At 37.0% G+C, this 18,859-nt stretch overlaps 1 protein-coding gene across 1 annotated transcript; it reads right to left on the bottom strand.

The window, feature by feature from the left end:
- Positions 1-1,727: 1,727 nt before the first annotated feature.
- LOC121511329 (p53 apoptosis effector related to pmp22) lies at positions 1,728-18,232 on the bottom strand. Its single transcript, XM_041789971.1, has 3 exons — positions 17,849-18,232; positions 6,895-7,035; positions 1,728-3,535 (listed from the first exon to the last, which is right to left on the bottom strand). The coding sequence occupies exons 1-3, from the start codon at positions 18,051-18,053 to the stop codon at positions 3,324-3,326; spliced, it is 558 nt and encodes a 185-aa protein (XP_041645905.1). The 5' UTR covers positions 18,054-18,232; the 3' UTR covers positions 1,728-3,323.
- Positions 18,233-18,859: the final 627 nt, after the last annotated feature.

Below are 18,859 nucleotides of genomic sequence, written 5' to 3'. Positions count from 1 at the left end.
CATTGACACACCATAATAGATTTAAAGGATCAACAACAGCTTTTCAAAAGTTGAAAAATAATTTAATCAATGTCGTGTAATGACATGCCCATCTTCATCTTTTAACAAAACCTTTAAAGCATTTGAGAAATGAGGAAACCAGTTTGTCATTTGGATAGTAGGATATAATCCCATTCTTGCTTGACATAGGATTTCAGCTGTTTAACAGTTCAGTTCGTTCTATATTTAATGTTATGTCATGTTTTTGTTTGGGCAGCAGCTCGGGGCTGTAGGACTGATCACTGGGTCTCTTTTGCTGTGAGCAATGATGTAACACATGCAGAATGTGGTTTGGGATCATCTTGCATGGTTTACCCTGAAAAAGGTGTTGTCTCTCCCTGCACCGTGTTGCTCCTACTGTCTGGTTTAGCTTATAAGGAGTTTCACAAATGTGCAGGTTACCTATGCCATGTGAAGTCATGCATCTCAGACCATCACAGATTTTGTCTATTGATCCAAGTGCTGGAACATTGTTTCTCCCAGGACAATGCAAAGTCAAGACTGCACTAGCAGCACTTAACAAGAAGAAAATTGCATGCAAGCTTTCATCTTTCTGAGCATTTCTCTTTCTCCATGTACTGTATAGACAGTCATGCATTCAGAAATTATTCAGAGCCCATTCACTTTTTCTGTTCAAGTTGCAGCCTGATACCACAATCCTTTAAGTTAGGACATATGAGTTGCTTAGGGACAACTCTGTCCAGAGCCAGAGCCCTGACTTGAACCCTGTCGAACATCTCTGACTGGAGAGACCTGTAAATGGTTGTCTATCGACAGTCACCATCCAACCTGACTGAGCTTGAGAGGATTTGCAAAGAAGAATAGCAGAAAATTCCCCCAATCCAGGAGTGCAAAGCTTGTTGCATCATACTAAAAAGACTCTAGACTGCAACTGCTACTGAAGGTGCTACAACTGAGTATTGAATTAAAGAGGAGATATTTTACCCTTTTGAGACGTGTAGTTTGGTCTCAAAGGTCCCCAAAACATGCCTGTAAAGTTTGTTGCTGAAAAAACACTACAGTTTTGGAATTGGAATTTGGATGTCTAAAAACCCCTCTGTATCAACCCTGCTTGGAACGAGCTGTTTCTGTGGCTTTAAATTGAAATTTATGAAGCGTCTGACTCAGCCTCTGACCACGCCCCTGTCAGGATGTCTCTCCCGATCCTCCTCTCAGGTGGCAGCTGAGAGGAGGATCAGGAGAGGAGGGCGGACCTTTTTCCAAGTGGGGAGGGCCAACCAAACCTGGGGGTGTGCTTACTCCCCACATGACATCATGGGGGAAAAATCTGAGAACAGCTTGATTTAGCACACATTTTCTGAAAGGGGGGGGGAGATTTGTGGACAGGCCAGGGGCACATATTTTTGTTAGAAAAGCCTGAAAAAAGGATTTCTGCATAATATGTCCCCTTTAAGGGTTTGAAAAAATTGTGTCAATGTGATACTCTAATTTTCATTTTTCTTAAATTTTCAAAAATTTGTATTTTCTTTGTCATTATGGGGTATTGAGTTTAGAATAATGAGAAAAAAAATGAATTAAAACAATCAAGCAACAACATAACAAAACTGAAAAAATTGACCAGGTCTGAGAACTTTCTGAATGCGCTCTGCAAGTTTAGACATGCTTTTCCTTACATTTTAAGACTAATTTAGTCTCTGCTTTAAAAATGAGACAGAAAACGTTACCACTTCAGAAAACAAAACTTTTATTGATAAAAATACACAAGACTTCCAAAAATATTCAATTTATACTACAGCAGAGGAACAGCAGATTTCTAGAAGTGGTTGAGTGTTATCCAAAAAATCCTCTACAGCACAGTTTTTACCCTTACAGTGAATAATGAATAAAATGCTGGTATCAAAAGCAAAATGTTAAGCTTCTACACATAAAAATGCCTTACTACATAATTAAGAAAATCGTAGTAGTCACTTGTGCAGCACTTTTTGTGGGAAACAACTAGAAACTTCCCAGGTTGGACGATAAATTGGACGCTGGCTTGCCAGTTTTTTAAATTCACCTCATAAATGTTTCCTCAAAATTCTTTCATGCATTATAAAAATTAATTAGTCTTGTCTGAACATGAATGTAGGTGCAGCTTTTGCAGAGATACAACTGATGCCTGGAATTAAACATGAGTCAGTAAAACCAGAACTGCCAGTTGGATATGACGCTAAAGATTGAGCAACACAACACCGTAGAAACTAAGGCACAGGTTAATCACACAGTATGTCAGAATATCGGTCTCTGCGTCTCATCAAACCGGCAGATGGTCTGCAAAGGAATATTTTTCATAAACTTAGGAAGGTTTCTAAAAAATACATGATTGGTCCATCAATTAAACACCTCTGAGTATTTAATCTTTCTGAATACTCTGGAAATAAAACGTCTTTGACATGGGAAAAAAACAGAATACATTTACACAGTTCCCTCTGAACCAAAATAATGCTAATCAAGAAGGCTTGTGTGGGTTGGATGGTTTTTTTGCATGATTGCTGTTGATTTCTAAATTTTTTTAGACACTTGAGTCTATAATGTCAATCAAAAAGCCACTTTTTTGTCAATTAAAATTCAGCCTCTATGCAAAGACAGCAAAGCAAACTCCCACACTTATTCCCCTTTTGATAAAACAGATAAATTTAAAAAACAGACTTCTGGAAACAAAACGCAAGTTAGTTTTTTTAAAATGCATAAAAAAGGTGCAAACACATCTCTTAAACTACATGTACAATTCAGACGTAGTTAGATTACATTCAGTTTCTTGGTTCAAGCCTTAGCTTCCTTCTTACCTCATGCAAGCAATAAAAGACACACTGAAGGATGAAAAAAATTATTAAAAACACAAAGAACAACAAACCAAAAGACAGACATCTCTTTTGCATCTCATATAAAAGTTTCAATCTTAAATTTGTAAGGAGTGGAAAAATAAAAGGCTAAAGCAAAGCTTTACACTTGATTACATCCTGTGTGTTAAGTGCACTTGGGTGATCTTGCATCAGTTAAAAAAAATTCAGATAAAATGAGGAATATCTCAATGAATGTGAAAATAAGATGGAAAAACTATTTTTATGGAGCTGACTTAACCTAGAATAAAGGTTGTTTTATTAAAGCAGATGCAACATCCAATCAAAGTCCACTTCCTAGTGAATCACTCTTAAATCTAACTCCACTCCTGAATCTTTGGTGAAACGGTGCACAGGAAAAAATGTTCAATGGCTAGCACAGATCCTGCTCAGAGTGACAACTGGAACAGGGTTGGAACTGGATGTGTGTGTAGGTTTTCGTCTTTAAGCGGAGGAGTAGATGTATTTGGTCTTGGCCATGCCAGTCAGCTCGTCCTCGTAGCGCGGCAAGCAGCAGAAGAGGACAGCGCAGCCGATGCAGAGGATGGTGGCGCCCCAGCCAAAGCCGTAGGCCCAGGTGTAGTAGTAGTTACCCTCGAAGATCAGCTTGTTGAATTCGACTGGGTAGATTATCAAGGCAATGATCTGGATGACAACTGCAGGGAGACAGGAAGTTGAAGACATGTTAGGGATAATTTAACATAAAAGTAAGTAGACAAAATGGGCTGAGGAAATAAAAAATAAAACCTATGGTTGGTTATAAAGCCAGCTGGATAAACAGAAACCACTGACACTAACAGCACTGTGTGATAGACACTTTCTCATCTGTGTCTGAAAATGACGTCAGCGTATCGACATCTGTGCGATGAGGTGAATCAGACGATGATATGATCTGACCCTGAGACTCAGCACTCCCACTTTCTAGACAGAGATTCTGAGGAAAGGTGTGACACTTTGTTATGCTGATGAAAGTTAGCATCATAATTCACCTTACGCTTTATGCCCTGAAGCTTAGGTGGGTCCGGCAGTGAGTAAGGTGTGATACTTCATACTAACAAAAAAAAAAAAAATCTCACTAATCACAGAGGCTGGGTTTGACTTCAGCAGAAGAAGCCGGATTATTTTGAAGTTAATGAAACATCTTGAACTTTCGGCCCTGTGAGATCAGCAGTATCTTATTTATGAGCCAAATGAACTTAGAACACATTTTTCTTTCAGTATGATTCAAAAGGGGAAAAAATCAACATGAATACTGTGTACAGCATAAAAGACATAATAGACTAACAAAATTTAAATGTATTAGATTTACAGGGTATCATAAATCCTGGTTCAAGACTTAAGGCACAACAGGGAGAACTAGGAGAAGAATAGCTGTAGATATTTTTTAAGAACTACCATTAATAATTCTGGTAATCTCCACATGACTTTAATAAGCTAGAGTGCATAAAGACACTTAAATTTTTATGAAATTGAAAATGTTTTAAATGCTATGAATGTAATTCTTCTCATTAACTGTCCTTCAATATAACAACAAGAAGATGTTTGATGACATTGTGTAGAATCATGGGAGCTAATGAGCATCAAAACAATTATTGGTTCTTTGTCAGCGTAAGATTCACATAATGTTTATCCTCATTTAATCATTTTATCTAGTAATAGTATATTGTAACAGCTGGAAGAAATGTTAGCCAATGAAAACAGATTTTCTCATCTTCAAGATACTGGAAATTTATATTAAAAAATGGAAACAGTAATCATAAAAATATTTATTCATTTATTTGGAGGGATGGAGCCATAGCAAAGTTGAAATAGACTGGGATTTTTCTTAGTTTTTATTTGGAAAAAATGCTTTGTTTTTCTTTGGTATTTAATAAGTTTTAGTTTTTTTTCAGCAATATGGGATACTTTTTAGGTTTTACTTTTTGTTTTGAATGTGATTTTAGTTTAATTTAGGTTTTACTGCTGGTTTGTTAGTTTAATTTAGTTTTTATTTTACCAAAAATGCTTTGTTTTAGTTTAGATTTTATTACTTTAGTGTTTATTTCATTTAGTTTATTTTTGTTTCAGTGATAATGCACACTTGTCGGGAACGAAACCAAAAAGGGTCAGATAAAAACTCTTAATTAATTATTTGATTTCTTTAAAAGCTTAAGGAGTACAAGATGTTGTTCATTAATATTATGGCAATAATGAAAATGGTCTTTCACTAAACCAACTAAAGCTAATAATCAAATTTGATGAATGATGTGGTACAGTGAGCTCAGATGATTTCTGTGATCCACAGATCAAAACCTCCTGGTTTATTTTTAATAAGCTGTAGAGATTAAAGTATTACAGAGGAATACTGTAATCACAGCTCTTACCTCTTTTTTTCTTTTCTAAGCTTTGTCTCTGTTTTTCTTCCAGGACTGTTACTAAAGGTCATTGTGTGCCAAATATGGGTTATTTGAGGCAACTTTTACTACAGTGGTGTTTTCTACATTCATCTCTCTCGACACATTTAGAGGCAAACATCTGATTTGTGACGAGCAGTTTGTTTGCGTTTGGCTCTGTCCCATGTCCTCAGACTCTCTCTGTGACTCAGTCACATAAACAGACCAAACCAGCTGTTCCCATGGTAACGTCACACTGAAACCTCACCCAAGCCTCCCATGACAGAGAAGGTCTTTCTTTTCTCCTATTCCCTCAACTCTTTATCTAAACTTTAACGTATAATTCTGTTCAAAAATTTTCACTCCTACTTTTGTCCTTTCCTCTCTTCTTTTCTTGTTAACCTTTGCCTCGCTTCCTTGATGTCTAGTCCTTTCTTTTGAAGCTCTGGCACAAACTTTCTCAAAAAACATTTTGTCTTTGTTTGACCCTATTCACTGATTTTTTTTCATGCAGGCAAAACAAAGATTACACAATGTTCTTATAGATATATAAAACCAGTATATTTTTGTTTAGGGTCATTTTTATCACAAAACAATATTTCCAAAATAATTTTTATTTGGCACCAGAAATGGGTGCCAACTCATTATTTCTTCATAAACCAAAAAAAGTGCAAAGAGCAATTAGCATTAAAAGTTTGATCAAGGAGAGTTTTAGGTTTAGATGTCGGCTTATTACTTATCATAATCATTTAGATCATTTTTTACAGGCAGACTTTTTGCATCTGTGATTTTTTTTAATATAAATCTTTATTTTGGTTTATTTTTGTTCAGTTCAAACATCTTAACAATTTTTCCAGCAATGATAGCAATGTTCTCTTCATTACTTCTCTACTGTAAAAGTCCCACTATTCCAACATTTTCTCTCCTGTTTGACCATGAACACAGATCAGGGTTTGTCCAACAGGTCACATGTTCTACTAAATAAAAAAAATGAATTACCTAATGAATGTACAAGATGTCAGCTTAAAAAAAAAAAAAAAAAAGATTGGACACAACAGATAAACATGGAAACTGATTTCTGTCCATGGCATATTATTGCAGATTGCTGATGTCTAAATCTACGTATCCATGCATCCCTAGTTCCGAGTTTGAGGATAACGTATTCATGGCTTAAAGTATTCTTCTCTCTTATGGTTTAACATTTCAACAGCGGTTTTTCCATTGAATGTTTGTGTACCGTTCCCTTTGTTTTGTCCTCAGGCCTTGCTGTAAAGGAGTCATCTCTGACGTAAAACTGAAAGAGACAGTCATTTATCAAACCTGAGCTTCAAACCATCACAGTGAGAAAATATCTACTTCTTTTTATTTTCACTTGTCCTGAGGCTGTTCATGAAATTATGAGAACTCTGAGACATGCAGGTAGAAACATGCTCTCAGAGGATAGACAATCATGTGCAGGTAAGACTGGAGGCGTCTTTGCTATCACTGTCAGTAAATCTTATTTAAGATTACAGGTTCAGCTTTGAATATTCAAAACAGACTTCAACTCCTTTTGACTCTGAACCATTTCAACTTTAATAAATGTTTAAATGGTTGGTATTAAGTTATGATTTGGTGCTTGTGTCTGAGTGTGCATTTCTTACCGACAATGATCAGCATTACTCCGATGGCGGGCAGCATACCGATGTTGAGCTTGCAGCACAGAGCCACACAGGAGAGGATGAAGGCAACAATGAGGATGAGGAGGCCGATGATCATCAGAGCAGCCACCGCCTGAGCCCAAGCTGAAAGCCAAAAAAATACCATACAGATACATTATAAGATACCGAACAGAATCAAACTCTTATCCAATTTCTAGGCTGAGTAAAGTCCATTCAGATATCATTATCTCACCTAACTTTCCCAAAATATAGAAGAAAGTAGATCTGAAGGTTAGTTCACATTACAACTGTTAATTTTAAGGGGACTACACCCTGCTGCCCTAGAGTAGGTGCTTCTTAACTAGTGGGTTAGGACCCAAAAGAGGGTCCCAGAGCTGCTTTCTGAATGTGTGCCTAGAAAAAAAGCTGTAGCATATAAAAGTTTATGATTTATGGAAGCTCTAAACAAACATACACCCATAAATCTTATTAACCTGTAACAATGAGTAAATTTGAGTTGTTTTTTCAAGATCTCAACTTATTTTCTTTTTTCATTATCATGCACAGAACTGTTTTCCCATGATAAACGTCTAAAAAACAACCAAAATGTACACAGTTATAGTGTAACTTAAACTTCATTCAGAGTAAAATTGACTTTAGAAATGGTGTTATTTGACAGTGTTGATGCATCAGTGTAGAGAGTCGAATGATCCAAGCTCTGTCCAATGCCAGTTCAAATCTAGTGGAAGATTTGGGCAGAGTTTTCCCATCATACCCTTCAGCGAAGTGTTTGTTTTAGGTGTGTTTATTTTTGGTTAGATGTTTCCTGTCTTACAGTGATCACCACTGGGTTGTCTTTGCTCATTTTTGTGGTGAATTGTTGATGGTTTTGATGTTTGACGCTATTGCAGCATGATTGAAGTTATCCACTGTGCTAGTGAGTTTGTGTCACTGAAAATGGGTGAAGAAGCAGCATAAATGATGGACTGTCGTTCAGTAAGGGTGTATTGTGTCTGAGGGTTTGTCACTTTACTTCATTACCCCTCTGTGCCATGGGTATTCAACATGAAGTGGCAAAGTATGAAAATTGTATTGTAGTTTGTCAATAATTGATTATGTAGATGGTGTTCATTTTTAACACCAAAATATTAAAACTTTCAAAAGTGTTAATTTAACTTGGAACCTGTGAGAATTATACAAATTTGGAGAACATGTTAAATCTAACACTACAGAAATTGAATTAACACTGACAACTTTGCTTTGTACAGTAACACAGGTTAAGGTTAATTCCAAAAAAAGTTGATGATGTCAATCAGAGTTAAGGTACTCACTGTCCAAAAAAATGTGGTGTGGACCCATGTAGACACTGTAAAAGTGTCAGTAGTATTAACGCTCTGACAGTGGTAATTTGACTATACAGATTTTGCAGTGTGCTTAGTTCACGTCCATGGTTAACATAAATTCAGCAACTTTGTTTAACACAAATGTAGTTATGTTTTAATTTACAGTTTCAACTGTGATATTCAAGTTTGTTGTTTTTTTTATTCGGAGGTCTCAATTTATAGACAAACACTGATTATTGTAATATTAGGTACACCTGATTGAAGAGGAGTAAAAGCCATTATTAAAAGTTTTGGTGATCATCAGCGCTCATGGAACGCCTTCATCTAATCAGATTACTTAGTTGAAACAAAAGGCTCATTTATGCTCTATGTTTGATATGGACAGAGCATCCCGTCTGTACTCTGTGTTTACTTCATCCATGTTTCTGTAAGCTAAGGGATGAAAATGTTGTAATACTACTGGTAGTCAATGATGCAGCATTGACAGATAACAATCATTGCCAGACAAGCAAAACACAATGAAGAATACTTTGGAAAATGGTGAAACTTCTGATGAAATATTGTTCAATATTGTGTGAGTTGTAAAACTACAAATATATACTATAACATCTGTCTTAACATAACAGATTCATAATGAGCCTTATCTCCTCTATAATAAAGAATAACATCCCCCGTAACAGAAGTAAAGCTGTAGCTGTTTATCATATGTATATAATGCATGTTGTGATTAGAACTTTGGTCAAAATGTGATCATTTCTGTGCCTACGCTGTTTCGAAACATAAATTTTTGCTGTTTAATTGGGAATAAATTAGCTATGTTCTGTGAAATGTGTCCTCAGTCTCTGTTAGATCTCACTCTCACTGCTTACAGCATGAACTCATTATGACACATTCCACCAATGAAGTTCAAACTGATAGGAAGAGGGAGAAAGAGCAGGGGGCTGCAGCTGTCTACTGGCTGCACACATGTTAACTTATTCCTTCTGTCTCTATGGGCTGTGTGCTCTGAAATTACAGGGAATTGGAGGAACAGATAAAGTCAGAAACAGGCAAGTCTTATCATGTTCCGAAAAAGTTATTTTCATATCAACTAACACTGTGTTCTGATCATGGTTCCTGAGGTCAAAATAAGAGCTATTCTTTCTTGTAATATTATATTAGTATGCAGCTAAGTCTTTAAAAATACATATCCATTACTCCTGGCTGTTGCTCAGTAGTCTTTGACTCCAAATTGGTCCAACTGCTTGGTCAGTGTTGTGTCAATGTGTGTGAAAGGGATTCATTAACACTGGTGACCACTTTACATAGCATCAGTGTGTGAATGGAGGTTAACGGGTAAGTGTGACTAGAAAGTTGCTATACACACAAGCTCAAGTCCGTTCATGATTCACTCCTTACATTTTCCTTCATGGCAAAGCTGCAGTCAACACCGCTGTGTGTTTTGTCTACATCGGTCACACCCATTTCCCTGTTACTGGATCACACCCTAAATTATTCATACTTCTGTGTGAGTGTTTGTTTGTGTTCAGGTAATGCCCTACCCGCCTCAGCCTGAGGTATGTCTGTCATCATGCATACTGACACACAGCAGACTGGTTCAACTGGTTCAATTTCCATCCCTACACCTAATAATGCTGAGTGGCATTAAAGCTCTGTAACAACACAGCATTTCCCCCATGGCTAGGCCAGTAGAAAGACCCATCCTGAGTATTCTTAAGTTATACAACAGGAATTATGTCGGGCCAGAGCCTTGGTTTGTTTAGTTAACCTACACTGTTCATAAACAAAGCTATCAGAGGGTATCAGCTAGCCTGGGGGGAATCAGACTTTCCCACTAAAAAAATATTGTAACTAAATAGTTATGGCAAAAAGGAGCATTACATGGCAAAAAACAGCTGTACAGTAAATATCCTGCAGTGTTATTGAAAGTTCACTTCTTTCATAAGGTTGTTGTTCCTCCTGAGAAAGCATGAAAATTAAGAAGAACATCTGAACATAATTAGCGCAGCTTCCCAGCATTCTGTGGTTTCCTGAAAGAAACACTATCTTTTCTGCTGTGAAGTTAAAATCCAGTAAATATTTGTCTTCATTGTTGTTCAACTCAAGTATATGGACATTGATTCCAGTTCTACTTAAAGCTCTGGTGAGGTTTGTGTTGATTTTGGCACTCATTATGGACAAAGTGTAACTATTACTCCTGGCTGATTTTGTCATGTACATGAGTAAATAGTGTCAAACCAAATAAAATCATATGCTGTTGTCTTATCCACTTCATTCCTGGGGCCGCTACTGTAAATCTGAATATGGGTGAAACTTCCGGTGCTAAGGCGGAAGTACATAATTACATGTAATTTAATACAGCAGCTAACGATAGATGCTAACTACCAACAACAGTTGTTTGATAGAAATTCACCGCGAATTTGTAAATATTGATATATTTTTGAAATCACATGTTCACATTGTTTGTTTTGTAAGCTGTAAGTAAGTAAATTAGGTGGATACTATATTTTTCCTGGGGGGTCTACTGCTATAAATGTGGTTGGTACTTCCCGTACAGTAGCAATAACGGCAAAACATGATCCTTCCAAGGGATTACTACAGTGATTATTTAGCTGTTCTCAAATAAATATTTGCTGCAATAAATACTGCTTCATTTTTGTTAACTCAATAAAGTGAAATGAGTTGAATGTTTAAATAATATTTTCTGTAATGCTCAGTACCTGTTGCACTTGTTGTGGTAGTAATTACGTGACAAAGTTAAATATATGTCTTTAACAACAGTGTTTTAAACATGCTGTTCACTGTTTAAATGCATTTGGGATGTAATTCTTTCAATATTAATTCATCATTAATTCAAAAATTGACATTTACCAAACTGAAGAGCTGGTAACTCCAGTCATGGATAATTTTATTTAATATAATTTCCACATTTTAAGAGGGATTAGTTGGTGGAATAAGGATTTCAGCAACCCCACAAACTAGAAATGTTATCTGAAGGTGGTGTCCAAACTCATTTAACAGAACGTGATCGTTTATTACTATACTGATATGAAGCTAATAAAGTTAGCTAAATATGCTTGTCTACGTTATCCAAGGTAATGTCGTCACTTTGGGCAGAGAAATAATAGTATTGTCCCGATTGAGGTGAATCAATCCAAAGTTACATATTTTAATGTCCAAATTGCTCTAAAAATCACGTTTCATGTCCCATTTAGATAGAAGGGACCGGAAGTTGCCCCCATATTTCACGCAAAGAATCATGGGGACTAGGAATAAGGTGGATAGTGTAAATGTTTCAGTAAAGGGTTTTTAATCTGCACAGGTTTTTCATCCACCACTGTTACGCTAGCCTGAGTCAACAGGTTGAGCAAAATGTGGTGCTACCCATGCAAAAAGTGAAAAACACTGCAGAAAAAAACATGACAGTGTGGCTGCAGACTCTTCATCTCTGACAGCCACTCTTACAGACCGTTCATCTGAGACGCTGTGTATCTCAGAATGAAAATGCACACTAAAACTTTCAAATTGAAATCAAATTAAACTTCTGCTTTAGGTTAGAGTAAGGGTTATGGTAACAGTTAAGATACCAAAAGTTAAAAGTTAAGAACAACATAAAATGTTTTATAATGCTAAGTAACCAGTCTGCCTTTAGGAAAAACTAGCTTTAGCTCCAATTGCTAAAGCTCACGTTGCTAAAGCTAACTTAGCATACTGATAGCATACTTGCTTAGCTAAAGCTTAGCTTACAAAGCAGCTGTGTAAGCTGTGTCGCTACCCGATCCGTCCCGGAAACCCGATTTGTATGCGCATGTGCAAACACGTGTTTACATCTGCGTCTACATAAATTAATTCTAACCCTAACCAGTGGAATATAAATGCTAACCCTAGACTAGCTTCGATAGGCTGCCGAGCGGATGTAGACGTGGGTTTGCACATGCGCAGTACAAAGCGGGTTTCTGGGACAGATCGGGTATCCACAAGCTGTGTAGCTATGTAATCTATGTAGCTAATGTAGCTACACAAATAAGGTTGCTCCATAGCTAAGGTAGCTACATAGCTAATGTCACTTGAACTAAGCTAACAAAGCAGCTAATGTAGATATGTAGCTATGCTATCTAGGTATCTATGTAGCTTTGTTTGTGAAAGCTCACATTGCTAAAGCTAATGTATCTGTATTGGCTTATGTATTAGCATTAATAACATAGCTAGAATTGCTATGTTAGCTTTAGCTAAAGCTAATGAAGTTTAAGCAAGCCATCATTACTTCTACAACAGGTCTAAAGACAACTTAATGTTGGATTAGACTGCTGACCTTTTTTCTTTAATCTATGAAATATTGCTTAGACTGTAATATTTGCAATGTAGTTATGCATGTATGTAGCTGCCTAACTTTGTTTATGAATAAAGTTTAATTAAAACAATAAATCTAAAACTGGAAATATGTTGTACCTACAAATTGTAATTCTGTTCCAAAATATATATGGCGTCTCAGCTGAACAGTCTTTAAGACCGACTGTCAGAAATGAACCTAAAAAACAATACTCAACGTCATGTTACATTGTGGTTGGTAGTCTGCATCTTGGAAGCTACTAATGTAGAATGATTTTATTCATGTGAACCCTTTGGTGCTCTTGTGAGAGTTCTACTAATAGCTTGGGTAATGAATTAAGGATGTAAATCTAAAGTTCAGCCCTCTGGAGCTATCGTAAGACTAACTGAACAAAACACCACCAAAGCGGATGTTGGCTTTCTGCTGCCCATTGTTGCATGGTTGCCTTATGGAGGCCAATATTGAGGGCTTAATGGGTTAAAGATTTCTTTGCCTAGCTCTTATCCTGTGTGTAGTAGCTTGTGTTTATTATGACTCTAGACATACTGTTTGGCCAGATGTGCTTCCACTGCAAAAAAGTTGCATTTTGCATTAATAGATATACTAACTTTTAACCTTAACCCTAATGTATGATGTTTTATTTGTAATATATCATTTAATTACAACGAAGTAGCCCAAATTATCAGTCTGCATCCTTTTCCTTCCTCTCCCTCTGTTGTATCATTTCCTGTTTTCTTGTAAGATAAGTGGCCAAACTGAAATGCACCACTGACTTAAATAAATAAACTCATCTCTTGTGGTTTAAAATGTGCTGAAAACTTTTGGCAGAATGAAGGGCTCAGCTCAACAAAGTCTGAACTTTTTTTCAAATTTTAGTGCACAGTTGTTGCATAGGATGTCTTTTGAGCAACTTTTATTAGGGCAATAGTTCTGTTTACTTTTCAGGAGTTAATGTGCATAGACAAGGTCAAAACAAAGGATAGCTTGTTGCCATCATGTCAATTTCTTTACGTCAGCTACTATAAATGTGTAACTCCATCCAGTTGTTCACCATGTCTCAGTGGTCTAAAAAAACTAGGGGTGATGAGGTGTTACTGAACATGCTCTAAACTGTGGCTTTTTTAATGAAACACACCTATGAATTGCTGATATATACTGAGAGTCTTGCACACGTGTTGCCTAAAGCCCTGACTCTGATAAATGTGTTTGCTCTGAAGTATTCAGGGCAGCCATGGTCTTACAGTCAAGGATAATATTCATCAAAGGTTTGTAGGAAAAGTCTTTCATGCAGTCAGCAGGGATCAGCTCATCATCCCGCACTTTCACTGAAAAGATTTTAATGGGACACCTGCGCAGCAAGCACCTCTCAGGGCTGGGAGCACAGTTTCAATTCCTGCTTTGCAAAGTCACAACTTGCTCTGTGGAAAAGACAAAAATCTTTCTGTTTACAAGATAAAAGTGGGACTGAAATCTAATGGAGTCTTACAAATAGAGTAAATTTGAACAAGCATGTAAGACTCTGACGAAACTCTCAGGATGGATACATTCTTTAAATAAGAAAACTGTATGAATAAAACAGTTGTACTGCGTTTGACTGAATGCATACATATCAGTAAAAATTAGGCAATGTCATAAATTCTAAAGAATTTAAGGCTGCTGCGCTCACCGTAGACATACTAACGACTTTTTAAAGTTGATCTATGATTATAAATCACAGTTATTCAATACACTGGTTCTAAAATAATTTTAAAAATCTCGTTTCCTAAGAGCTGTACTTTTCTTTAACTGGTACAGAAAAGTCTCATTGTAACCAGCCAAGGCACCACAGCCTTGTGCAATTATCCATATGAAACCTGTAACTTCCAACTCCTACTGTACTTGCCAATGACGCACTCATTCCACAACATGGAAACATGTTTGTTCCTGTCGTTCACAGGAAAGCTGAAGCCTTCCTCTCTATACAGGGAGCTGCTTTAAAACAATGACAGCGAGGCTATTTAGTCTGATGCAAATTACTCACTACGTCCTCACACCACCCACATTAACTTTAGCTGCTTCAGCTGCTTGTGTTGTTTCCCTAGTTTTCAGTTCAACAACCTCTCTCAACAGCTATCTGAACCCAGGCTGCACACAAGAATGCTCAGAGGAACCTCGGGGGCAAAAATGTGTCCAAGATTGAGCGAGCAGTGTTCTGGCAGCCGTGATCGCCTTTTGTCTAACAGCGTCAGTCCTGCTGAGACTAACAGAGACTCCAAAACAGAAATAGGGAACAGTTCAGACAGAGAACAAAAGTACTACAACAAAAACTTCAAAGCAGATAATACAATTACTGGAAATAAATCCCTAAAATTCTCATCAACTAGATCTATGACACCGCCTCTAGAATTTTAAGAACTGTGTATCTATATTGTGTTAGCCTATTTTGTCCCTGTAATAAGTATTGGTGTTATTACTGTAATAAACACAGGAATCTTAGTTTTTCGCCTGATACATTTTTGTACTCTGACACTATTGCTGTTGTTGTCCAGCAAAGACAGGGAGAAAAAGTTCAGGTCTGGACTTAATAGTCCAAATAATTTTTACAGTGCAAGTTTCCTAAAAACTGCTGTTTGTCATAAACAACCAGGCAAAAGTACAAAAAAAAGGGAGAGTGTTTGCATCAACATCTAGATAATTATGGTCATGCTGAATTAAAAGAGATTTGATTTAACAAACAAAATATGCTTCCTCTAACATAAAAACTGTTGCTCTACATCCCAAAACCCAAAGAGATCTAATAGAGTTAGGGATATGCATTAGGCAGCTTAACAGTTAAACATCAGCACCGTGCTACTAGTCAGTTAAACTAATACTTAATGACAAGTATTTTAATATAAAAACATAAACCCATCTTATTCCTTATGGTTTGTATTGTTTATGTAGGTCATATAGAAGCATCCAGACAAAACTCAAGCTGTTGTGCATTTGCACAGGATAAGCAAAGTCTGTGAGGTACTTGAGTTTACAGACGTTTCTGAATGAAAACATGAAGGTGCTGCATGGCTGCAGCAATGAAAATGCAGAGTGAATTTCTATTTCTAAAGTTCATCCCAAAAAAAAAAAAAAACAATGTGGTGCACATAAATAAATATGTTAGATAAATTAAAGCCATTTTTTCACATAAACTGAAATTAACTGCCATGGAAGAACTATTTTTAACCTTTATGTGTCAAACTTTGTTAACAATGTCCTGTGAAGTCTCTTTTTTTTCTAATCAGAAAAAGAGCCCAAAAAGCTGCATGGACTGTAAAAAAACATACTTATCACCCATAAACAAACACCCTACACGATTATTACAAATTACTAGAGGTCCCTGATTAATACTAATCCTATGCAAATAAAGCAATTGTCATCTTAACACTCATCAAAGGAGTTTAAAACTTCAATTTAAAATATTAAATGTTCCAGCAGCCATAAATAGCAGACTTGAAATGTGAGGGAATATTTAAGTCATTTAAGCTTTGATTTAAAACTCTGCTAAAGTTAAAGCTTTTCTTAGATTAAAGTGAAAGTTTAATGCAGGGAAATACAGAAAATGGTCAAAATTGTTGATAAGATGAAGGATAGATATCTCTGATGTTTTAGGTCACAAATGTCTCAGAAACATGAATATGGTGCTATGTGCAATACATATGACCTATATAGCAGCTGAAAAACAGCAACAATGCAGCCTTTTGTTTGTGACTGTGGGTGTGGAATAACATCGATACAACCTGAGAAGAGACGGAGAGGGAGAACAAGTGTTCTGTTCACATCATGTCAGATGTCAGTTTAAAACTTTTAACAGTGAAGAAAAACTCAGAGTTTCTATACAAAAAGCCCCAAGACTGACATCCTAACATCTTCCTCTGATCCACTTTCTTTCTGAAGGATAGGTCACATAGTATTTAAAATATTTGACATCTCCCCCTTGAGGCATTTGCCCCCAGCTTGACTCTGTTTACGGATGAATTCGGCAGACATCGTATGAAACAGTTTTCGAGCCTATTTTCTACATTCCTTCTCTAATGACTCAAATATTATCTCAATAAGAGGCTCTCGTTAAATAGCACTGGTGTGGTATTTTTATCAGCAATGAAAGGTATAAGTAGCTATAAGTAGTTAACATGTACATTTTTTCATATAGAAAAAATTTGACATAAAAGGTCAGAAACAGCGATAGGAAGATTTCTTCAGTCTGAAACTGCTGCCTCACCAGATTTATCTTGCGTTACATTATTGAACCATTCTGAAATGGCACTGGCCTGCAGCTCATATGAAATCACTCTTCATATTAAACTCAGATTACAGAAACAAATTTGCTTTATCTGGTTTTAACAGGTTTTAGGTTACATAGCTGTAATAAGCAACAGTACAACTTTTTTAATCTCATATCTAATAGTTTAAAACTTCATCTATTGACCCAGAGTACCTCTCTTTAAATTCTTTAGAGGTAGCCTACATTTTTTGATCTTTCTTGGTGAAAACATTGACACTGTCTTTGCTTTTACAGATCACTGAAATACTTTAAATAATGCCAGGTTTTGGGTTTCATTATATTGAAGGTATTAAAACTCCCGTGAGGGGTTTTGAACTAGTTTTATTATTGATGATCTATAATTCCCAAAATTATCAGCTAAAAGAGTCACTGTTCTTTATAGGTATTTGTAATGTCTCTATTACTGCTGATGTGGGGTAGGTGTCACCTGAGATGCTTTGCAGCTCTATAGAAACACCAAATATCCACAATGAGTGACACATTATGAATGCTAAAGCTAGCAGTATTATGCCAGAAAGTACAACCTAGACATGTGCAGGACAGCATCAGCCAAGAGATAAGACTGCTTTGTCCACAGGGAGTGAAGTTTTGGACGAAACAGAAACTTCATCACTGGAGCTTAAATTATAAGAAGTGGAAATTTCAAGATGTGAACTTGAAGAATAGTTTAATATAGCTCTTTATTAAACGCCTGAATGCACCCTCTTTCCTCTCTGTTATATTTGCCCAAGCTGAAAGTGATAAAAAGCCATTTCAGATCAAAGTTCAGACTGACAGAGAGGGCTGTAGGCCTCACTTTCTCTCTCAGTCTCGACTTTATAAACACTACCTGAGGTCAAGACCTTGTGTAAATGTTGAATTTTACAGTCTAGTAACACCAACACGCAGTTAAACAATTTAACTGGTTGTGTTTACTCTAATTTCTCTCTGCTATCCTTCCATAAGCTTCACAGTTTATGGTCCTTTTCGGTTTTTCGTGACACTTACGGTGCCCCATGAGAGACGAGCAGTTCCAGTCATTGTTCCTGCCTCGGCACCGCTCCCACATACTGGCGTAATCAGACTTGGCGTCCTCGTCCTCCACCCATCCTGACGTGGCCGCGATGGCGATAATGTCAAAAATAATGGCGAAGAGCAACAGCAGAGGCACGATCCACCTGCACCGGGGGTAGGCGATCCCACAGCGGAACATGACCGACGATTAGAGCGCGTGCAGCAGAGAGAAGAGCAAGGACGAAGGAGAGGTGAAGTTTGACCGATTGTACGGCGTCCTGTTCTTCTTTATTCCGCAAAGAGAGAGTGTCAGAGGGTGTGGTGTGGATAGTAGATAACAACCCCACCCGAGTGTGTAATGCAAACCTGTTTTAGGACCTTGAGGGCTGGGCTTGTTTGGCTGTGAGAGCTGAGTCAAGCCCGGCCCCATTCACTGTGTCAGATTACACCCACAAAACAGCCCGTTTAACACCACTACTGACTCACATGTACAGCTTCAACATGATCTTATAAAGCTAATTAGGAATACAACAGGTAGTTATGAGTGAGCTGAGCTGTGATTGGTCAAAGTGAGAGCAGGAGGAAGAAAAAGAGAGAAATTGGGCTATTGTAAGAGTGTAGTACATAGAACGGCCGCTAGATGGCACCAAAACACACACACACACAAATACCGGTTTTCAAAGTCAAGAACACCCAATTATTTTATCTCTATGATTAAGAGCCATGAACGTGTGTGGCCACCATTTCAGTACACATCCGTTGAGGTTATGTTATTCAAGAAATCATAATGAGTAATCAGTGCACAGTCGTATGAGCAGAAATGAAAACATTCATATGATTAAGGCAGCTACAGCAACTCTCCAGGGAGAATTTACCCCAAAAGGCATATACATATCCTTTTAAGAACCTGCCACATATTAAGACATTACATTTTGGCTTTCCTACAACATTGCAACAATTTCTGATATTGGGATTTTTGAGAAAATTCTCTGGAATGTCCATTGT

Source organism: Cheilinus undulatus, linkage group 6 (assembly GCF_018320785.1).
Source record: "Cheilinus undulatus linkage group 6, ASM1832078v1, whole genome shotgun sequence".
NCBI classification, from domain to species: Eukaryota; Metazoa; Chordata; class Actinopteri; order Labriformes; family Labridae; genus Cheilinus; species Cheilinus undulatus.
The sequence above is the reverse complement of the archived record's forward strand: the minus strand, read 5'-3'. Positions and strand labels throughout refer to the sequence as shown.

Bases quoted from the DNA above. Each gene is read 5' to 3' on its own strand.
- LOC121511329 (XM_041789971.1), bottom strand. From the start codon at position 18,053: ATGTTCCGCTGTGGGATCGCCTACCCCCGGTGCAGGTGGATCGTGCCT. The intron at 7,036-17,848 runs GTAAGTGTCACG...TTTGGCTTTCAG, and splicing joins CTCGTCTCTCATGGGGCACC to CTTGGGCTCAGGCGGTGGCT. The intron at 3,536-6,894 runs GTAAGAAATGCA...GTCTCCCTGCAG, and splicing joins AGTAATGCTGATCATTGTCG to TTGTCATCCAGATCATTGCC.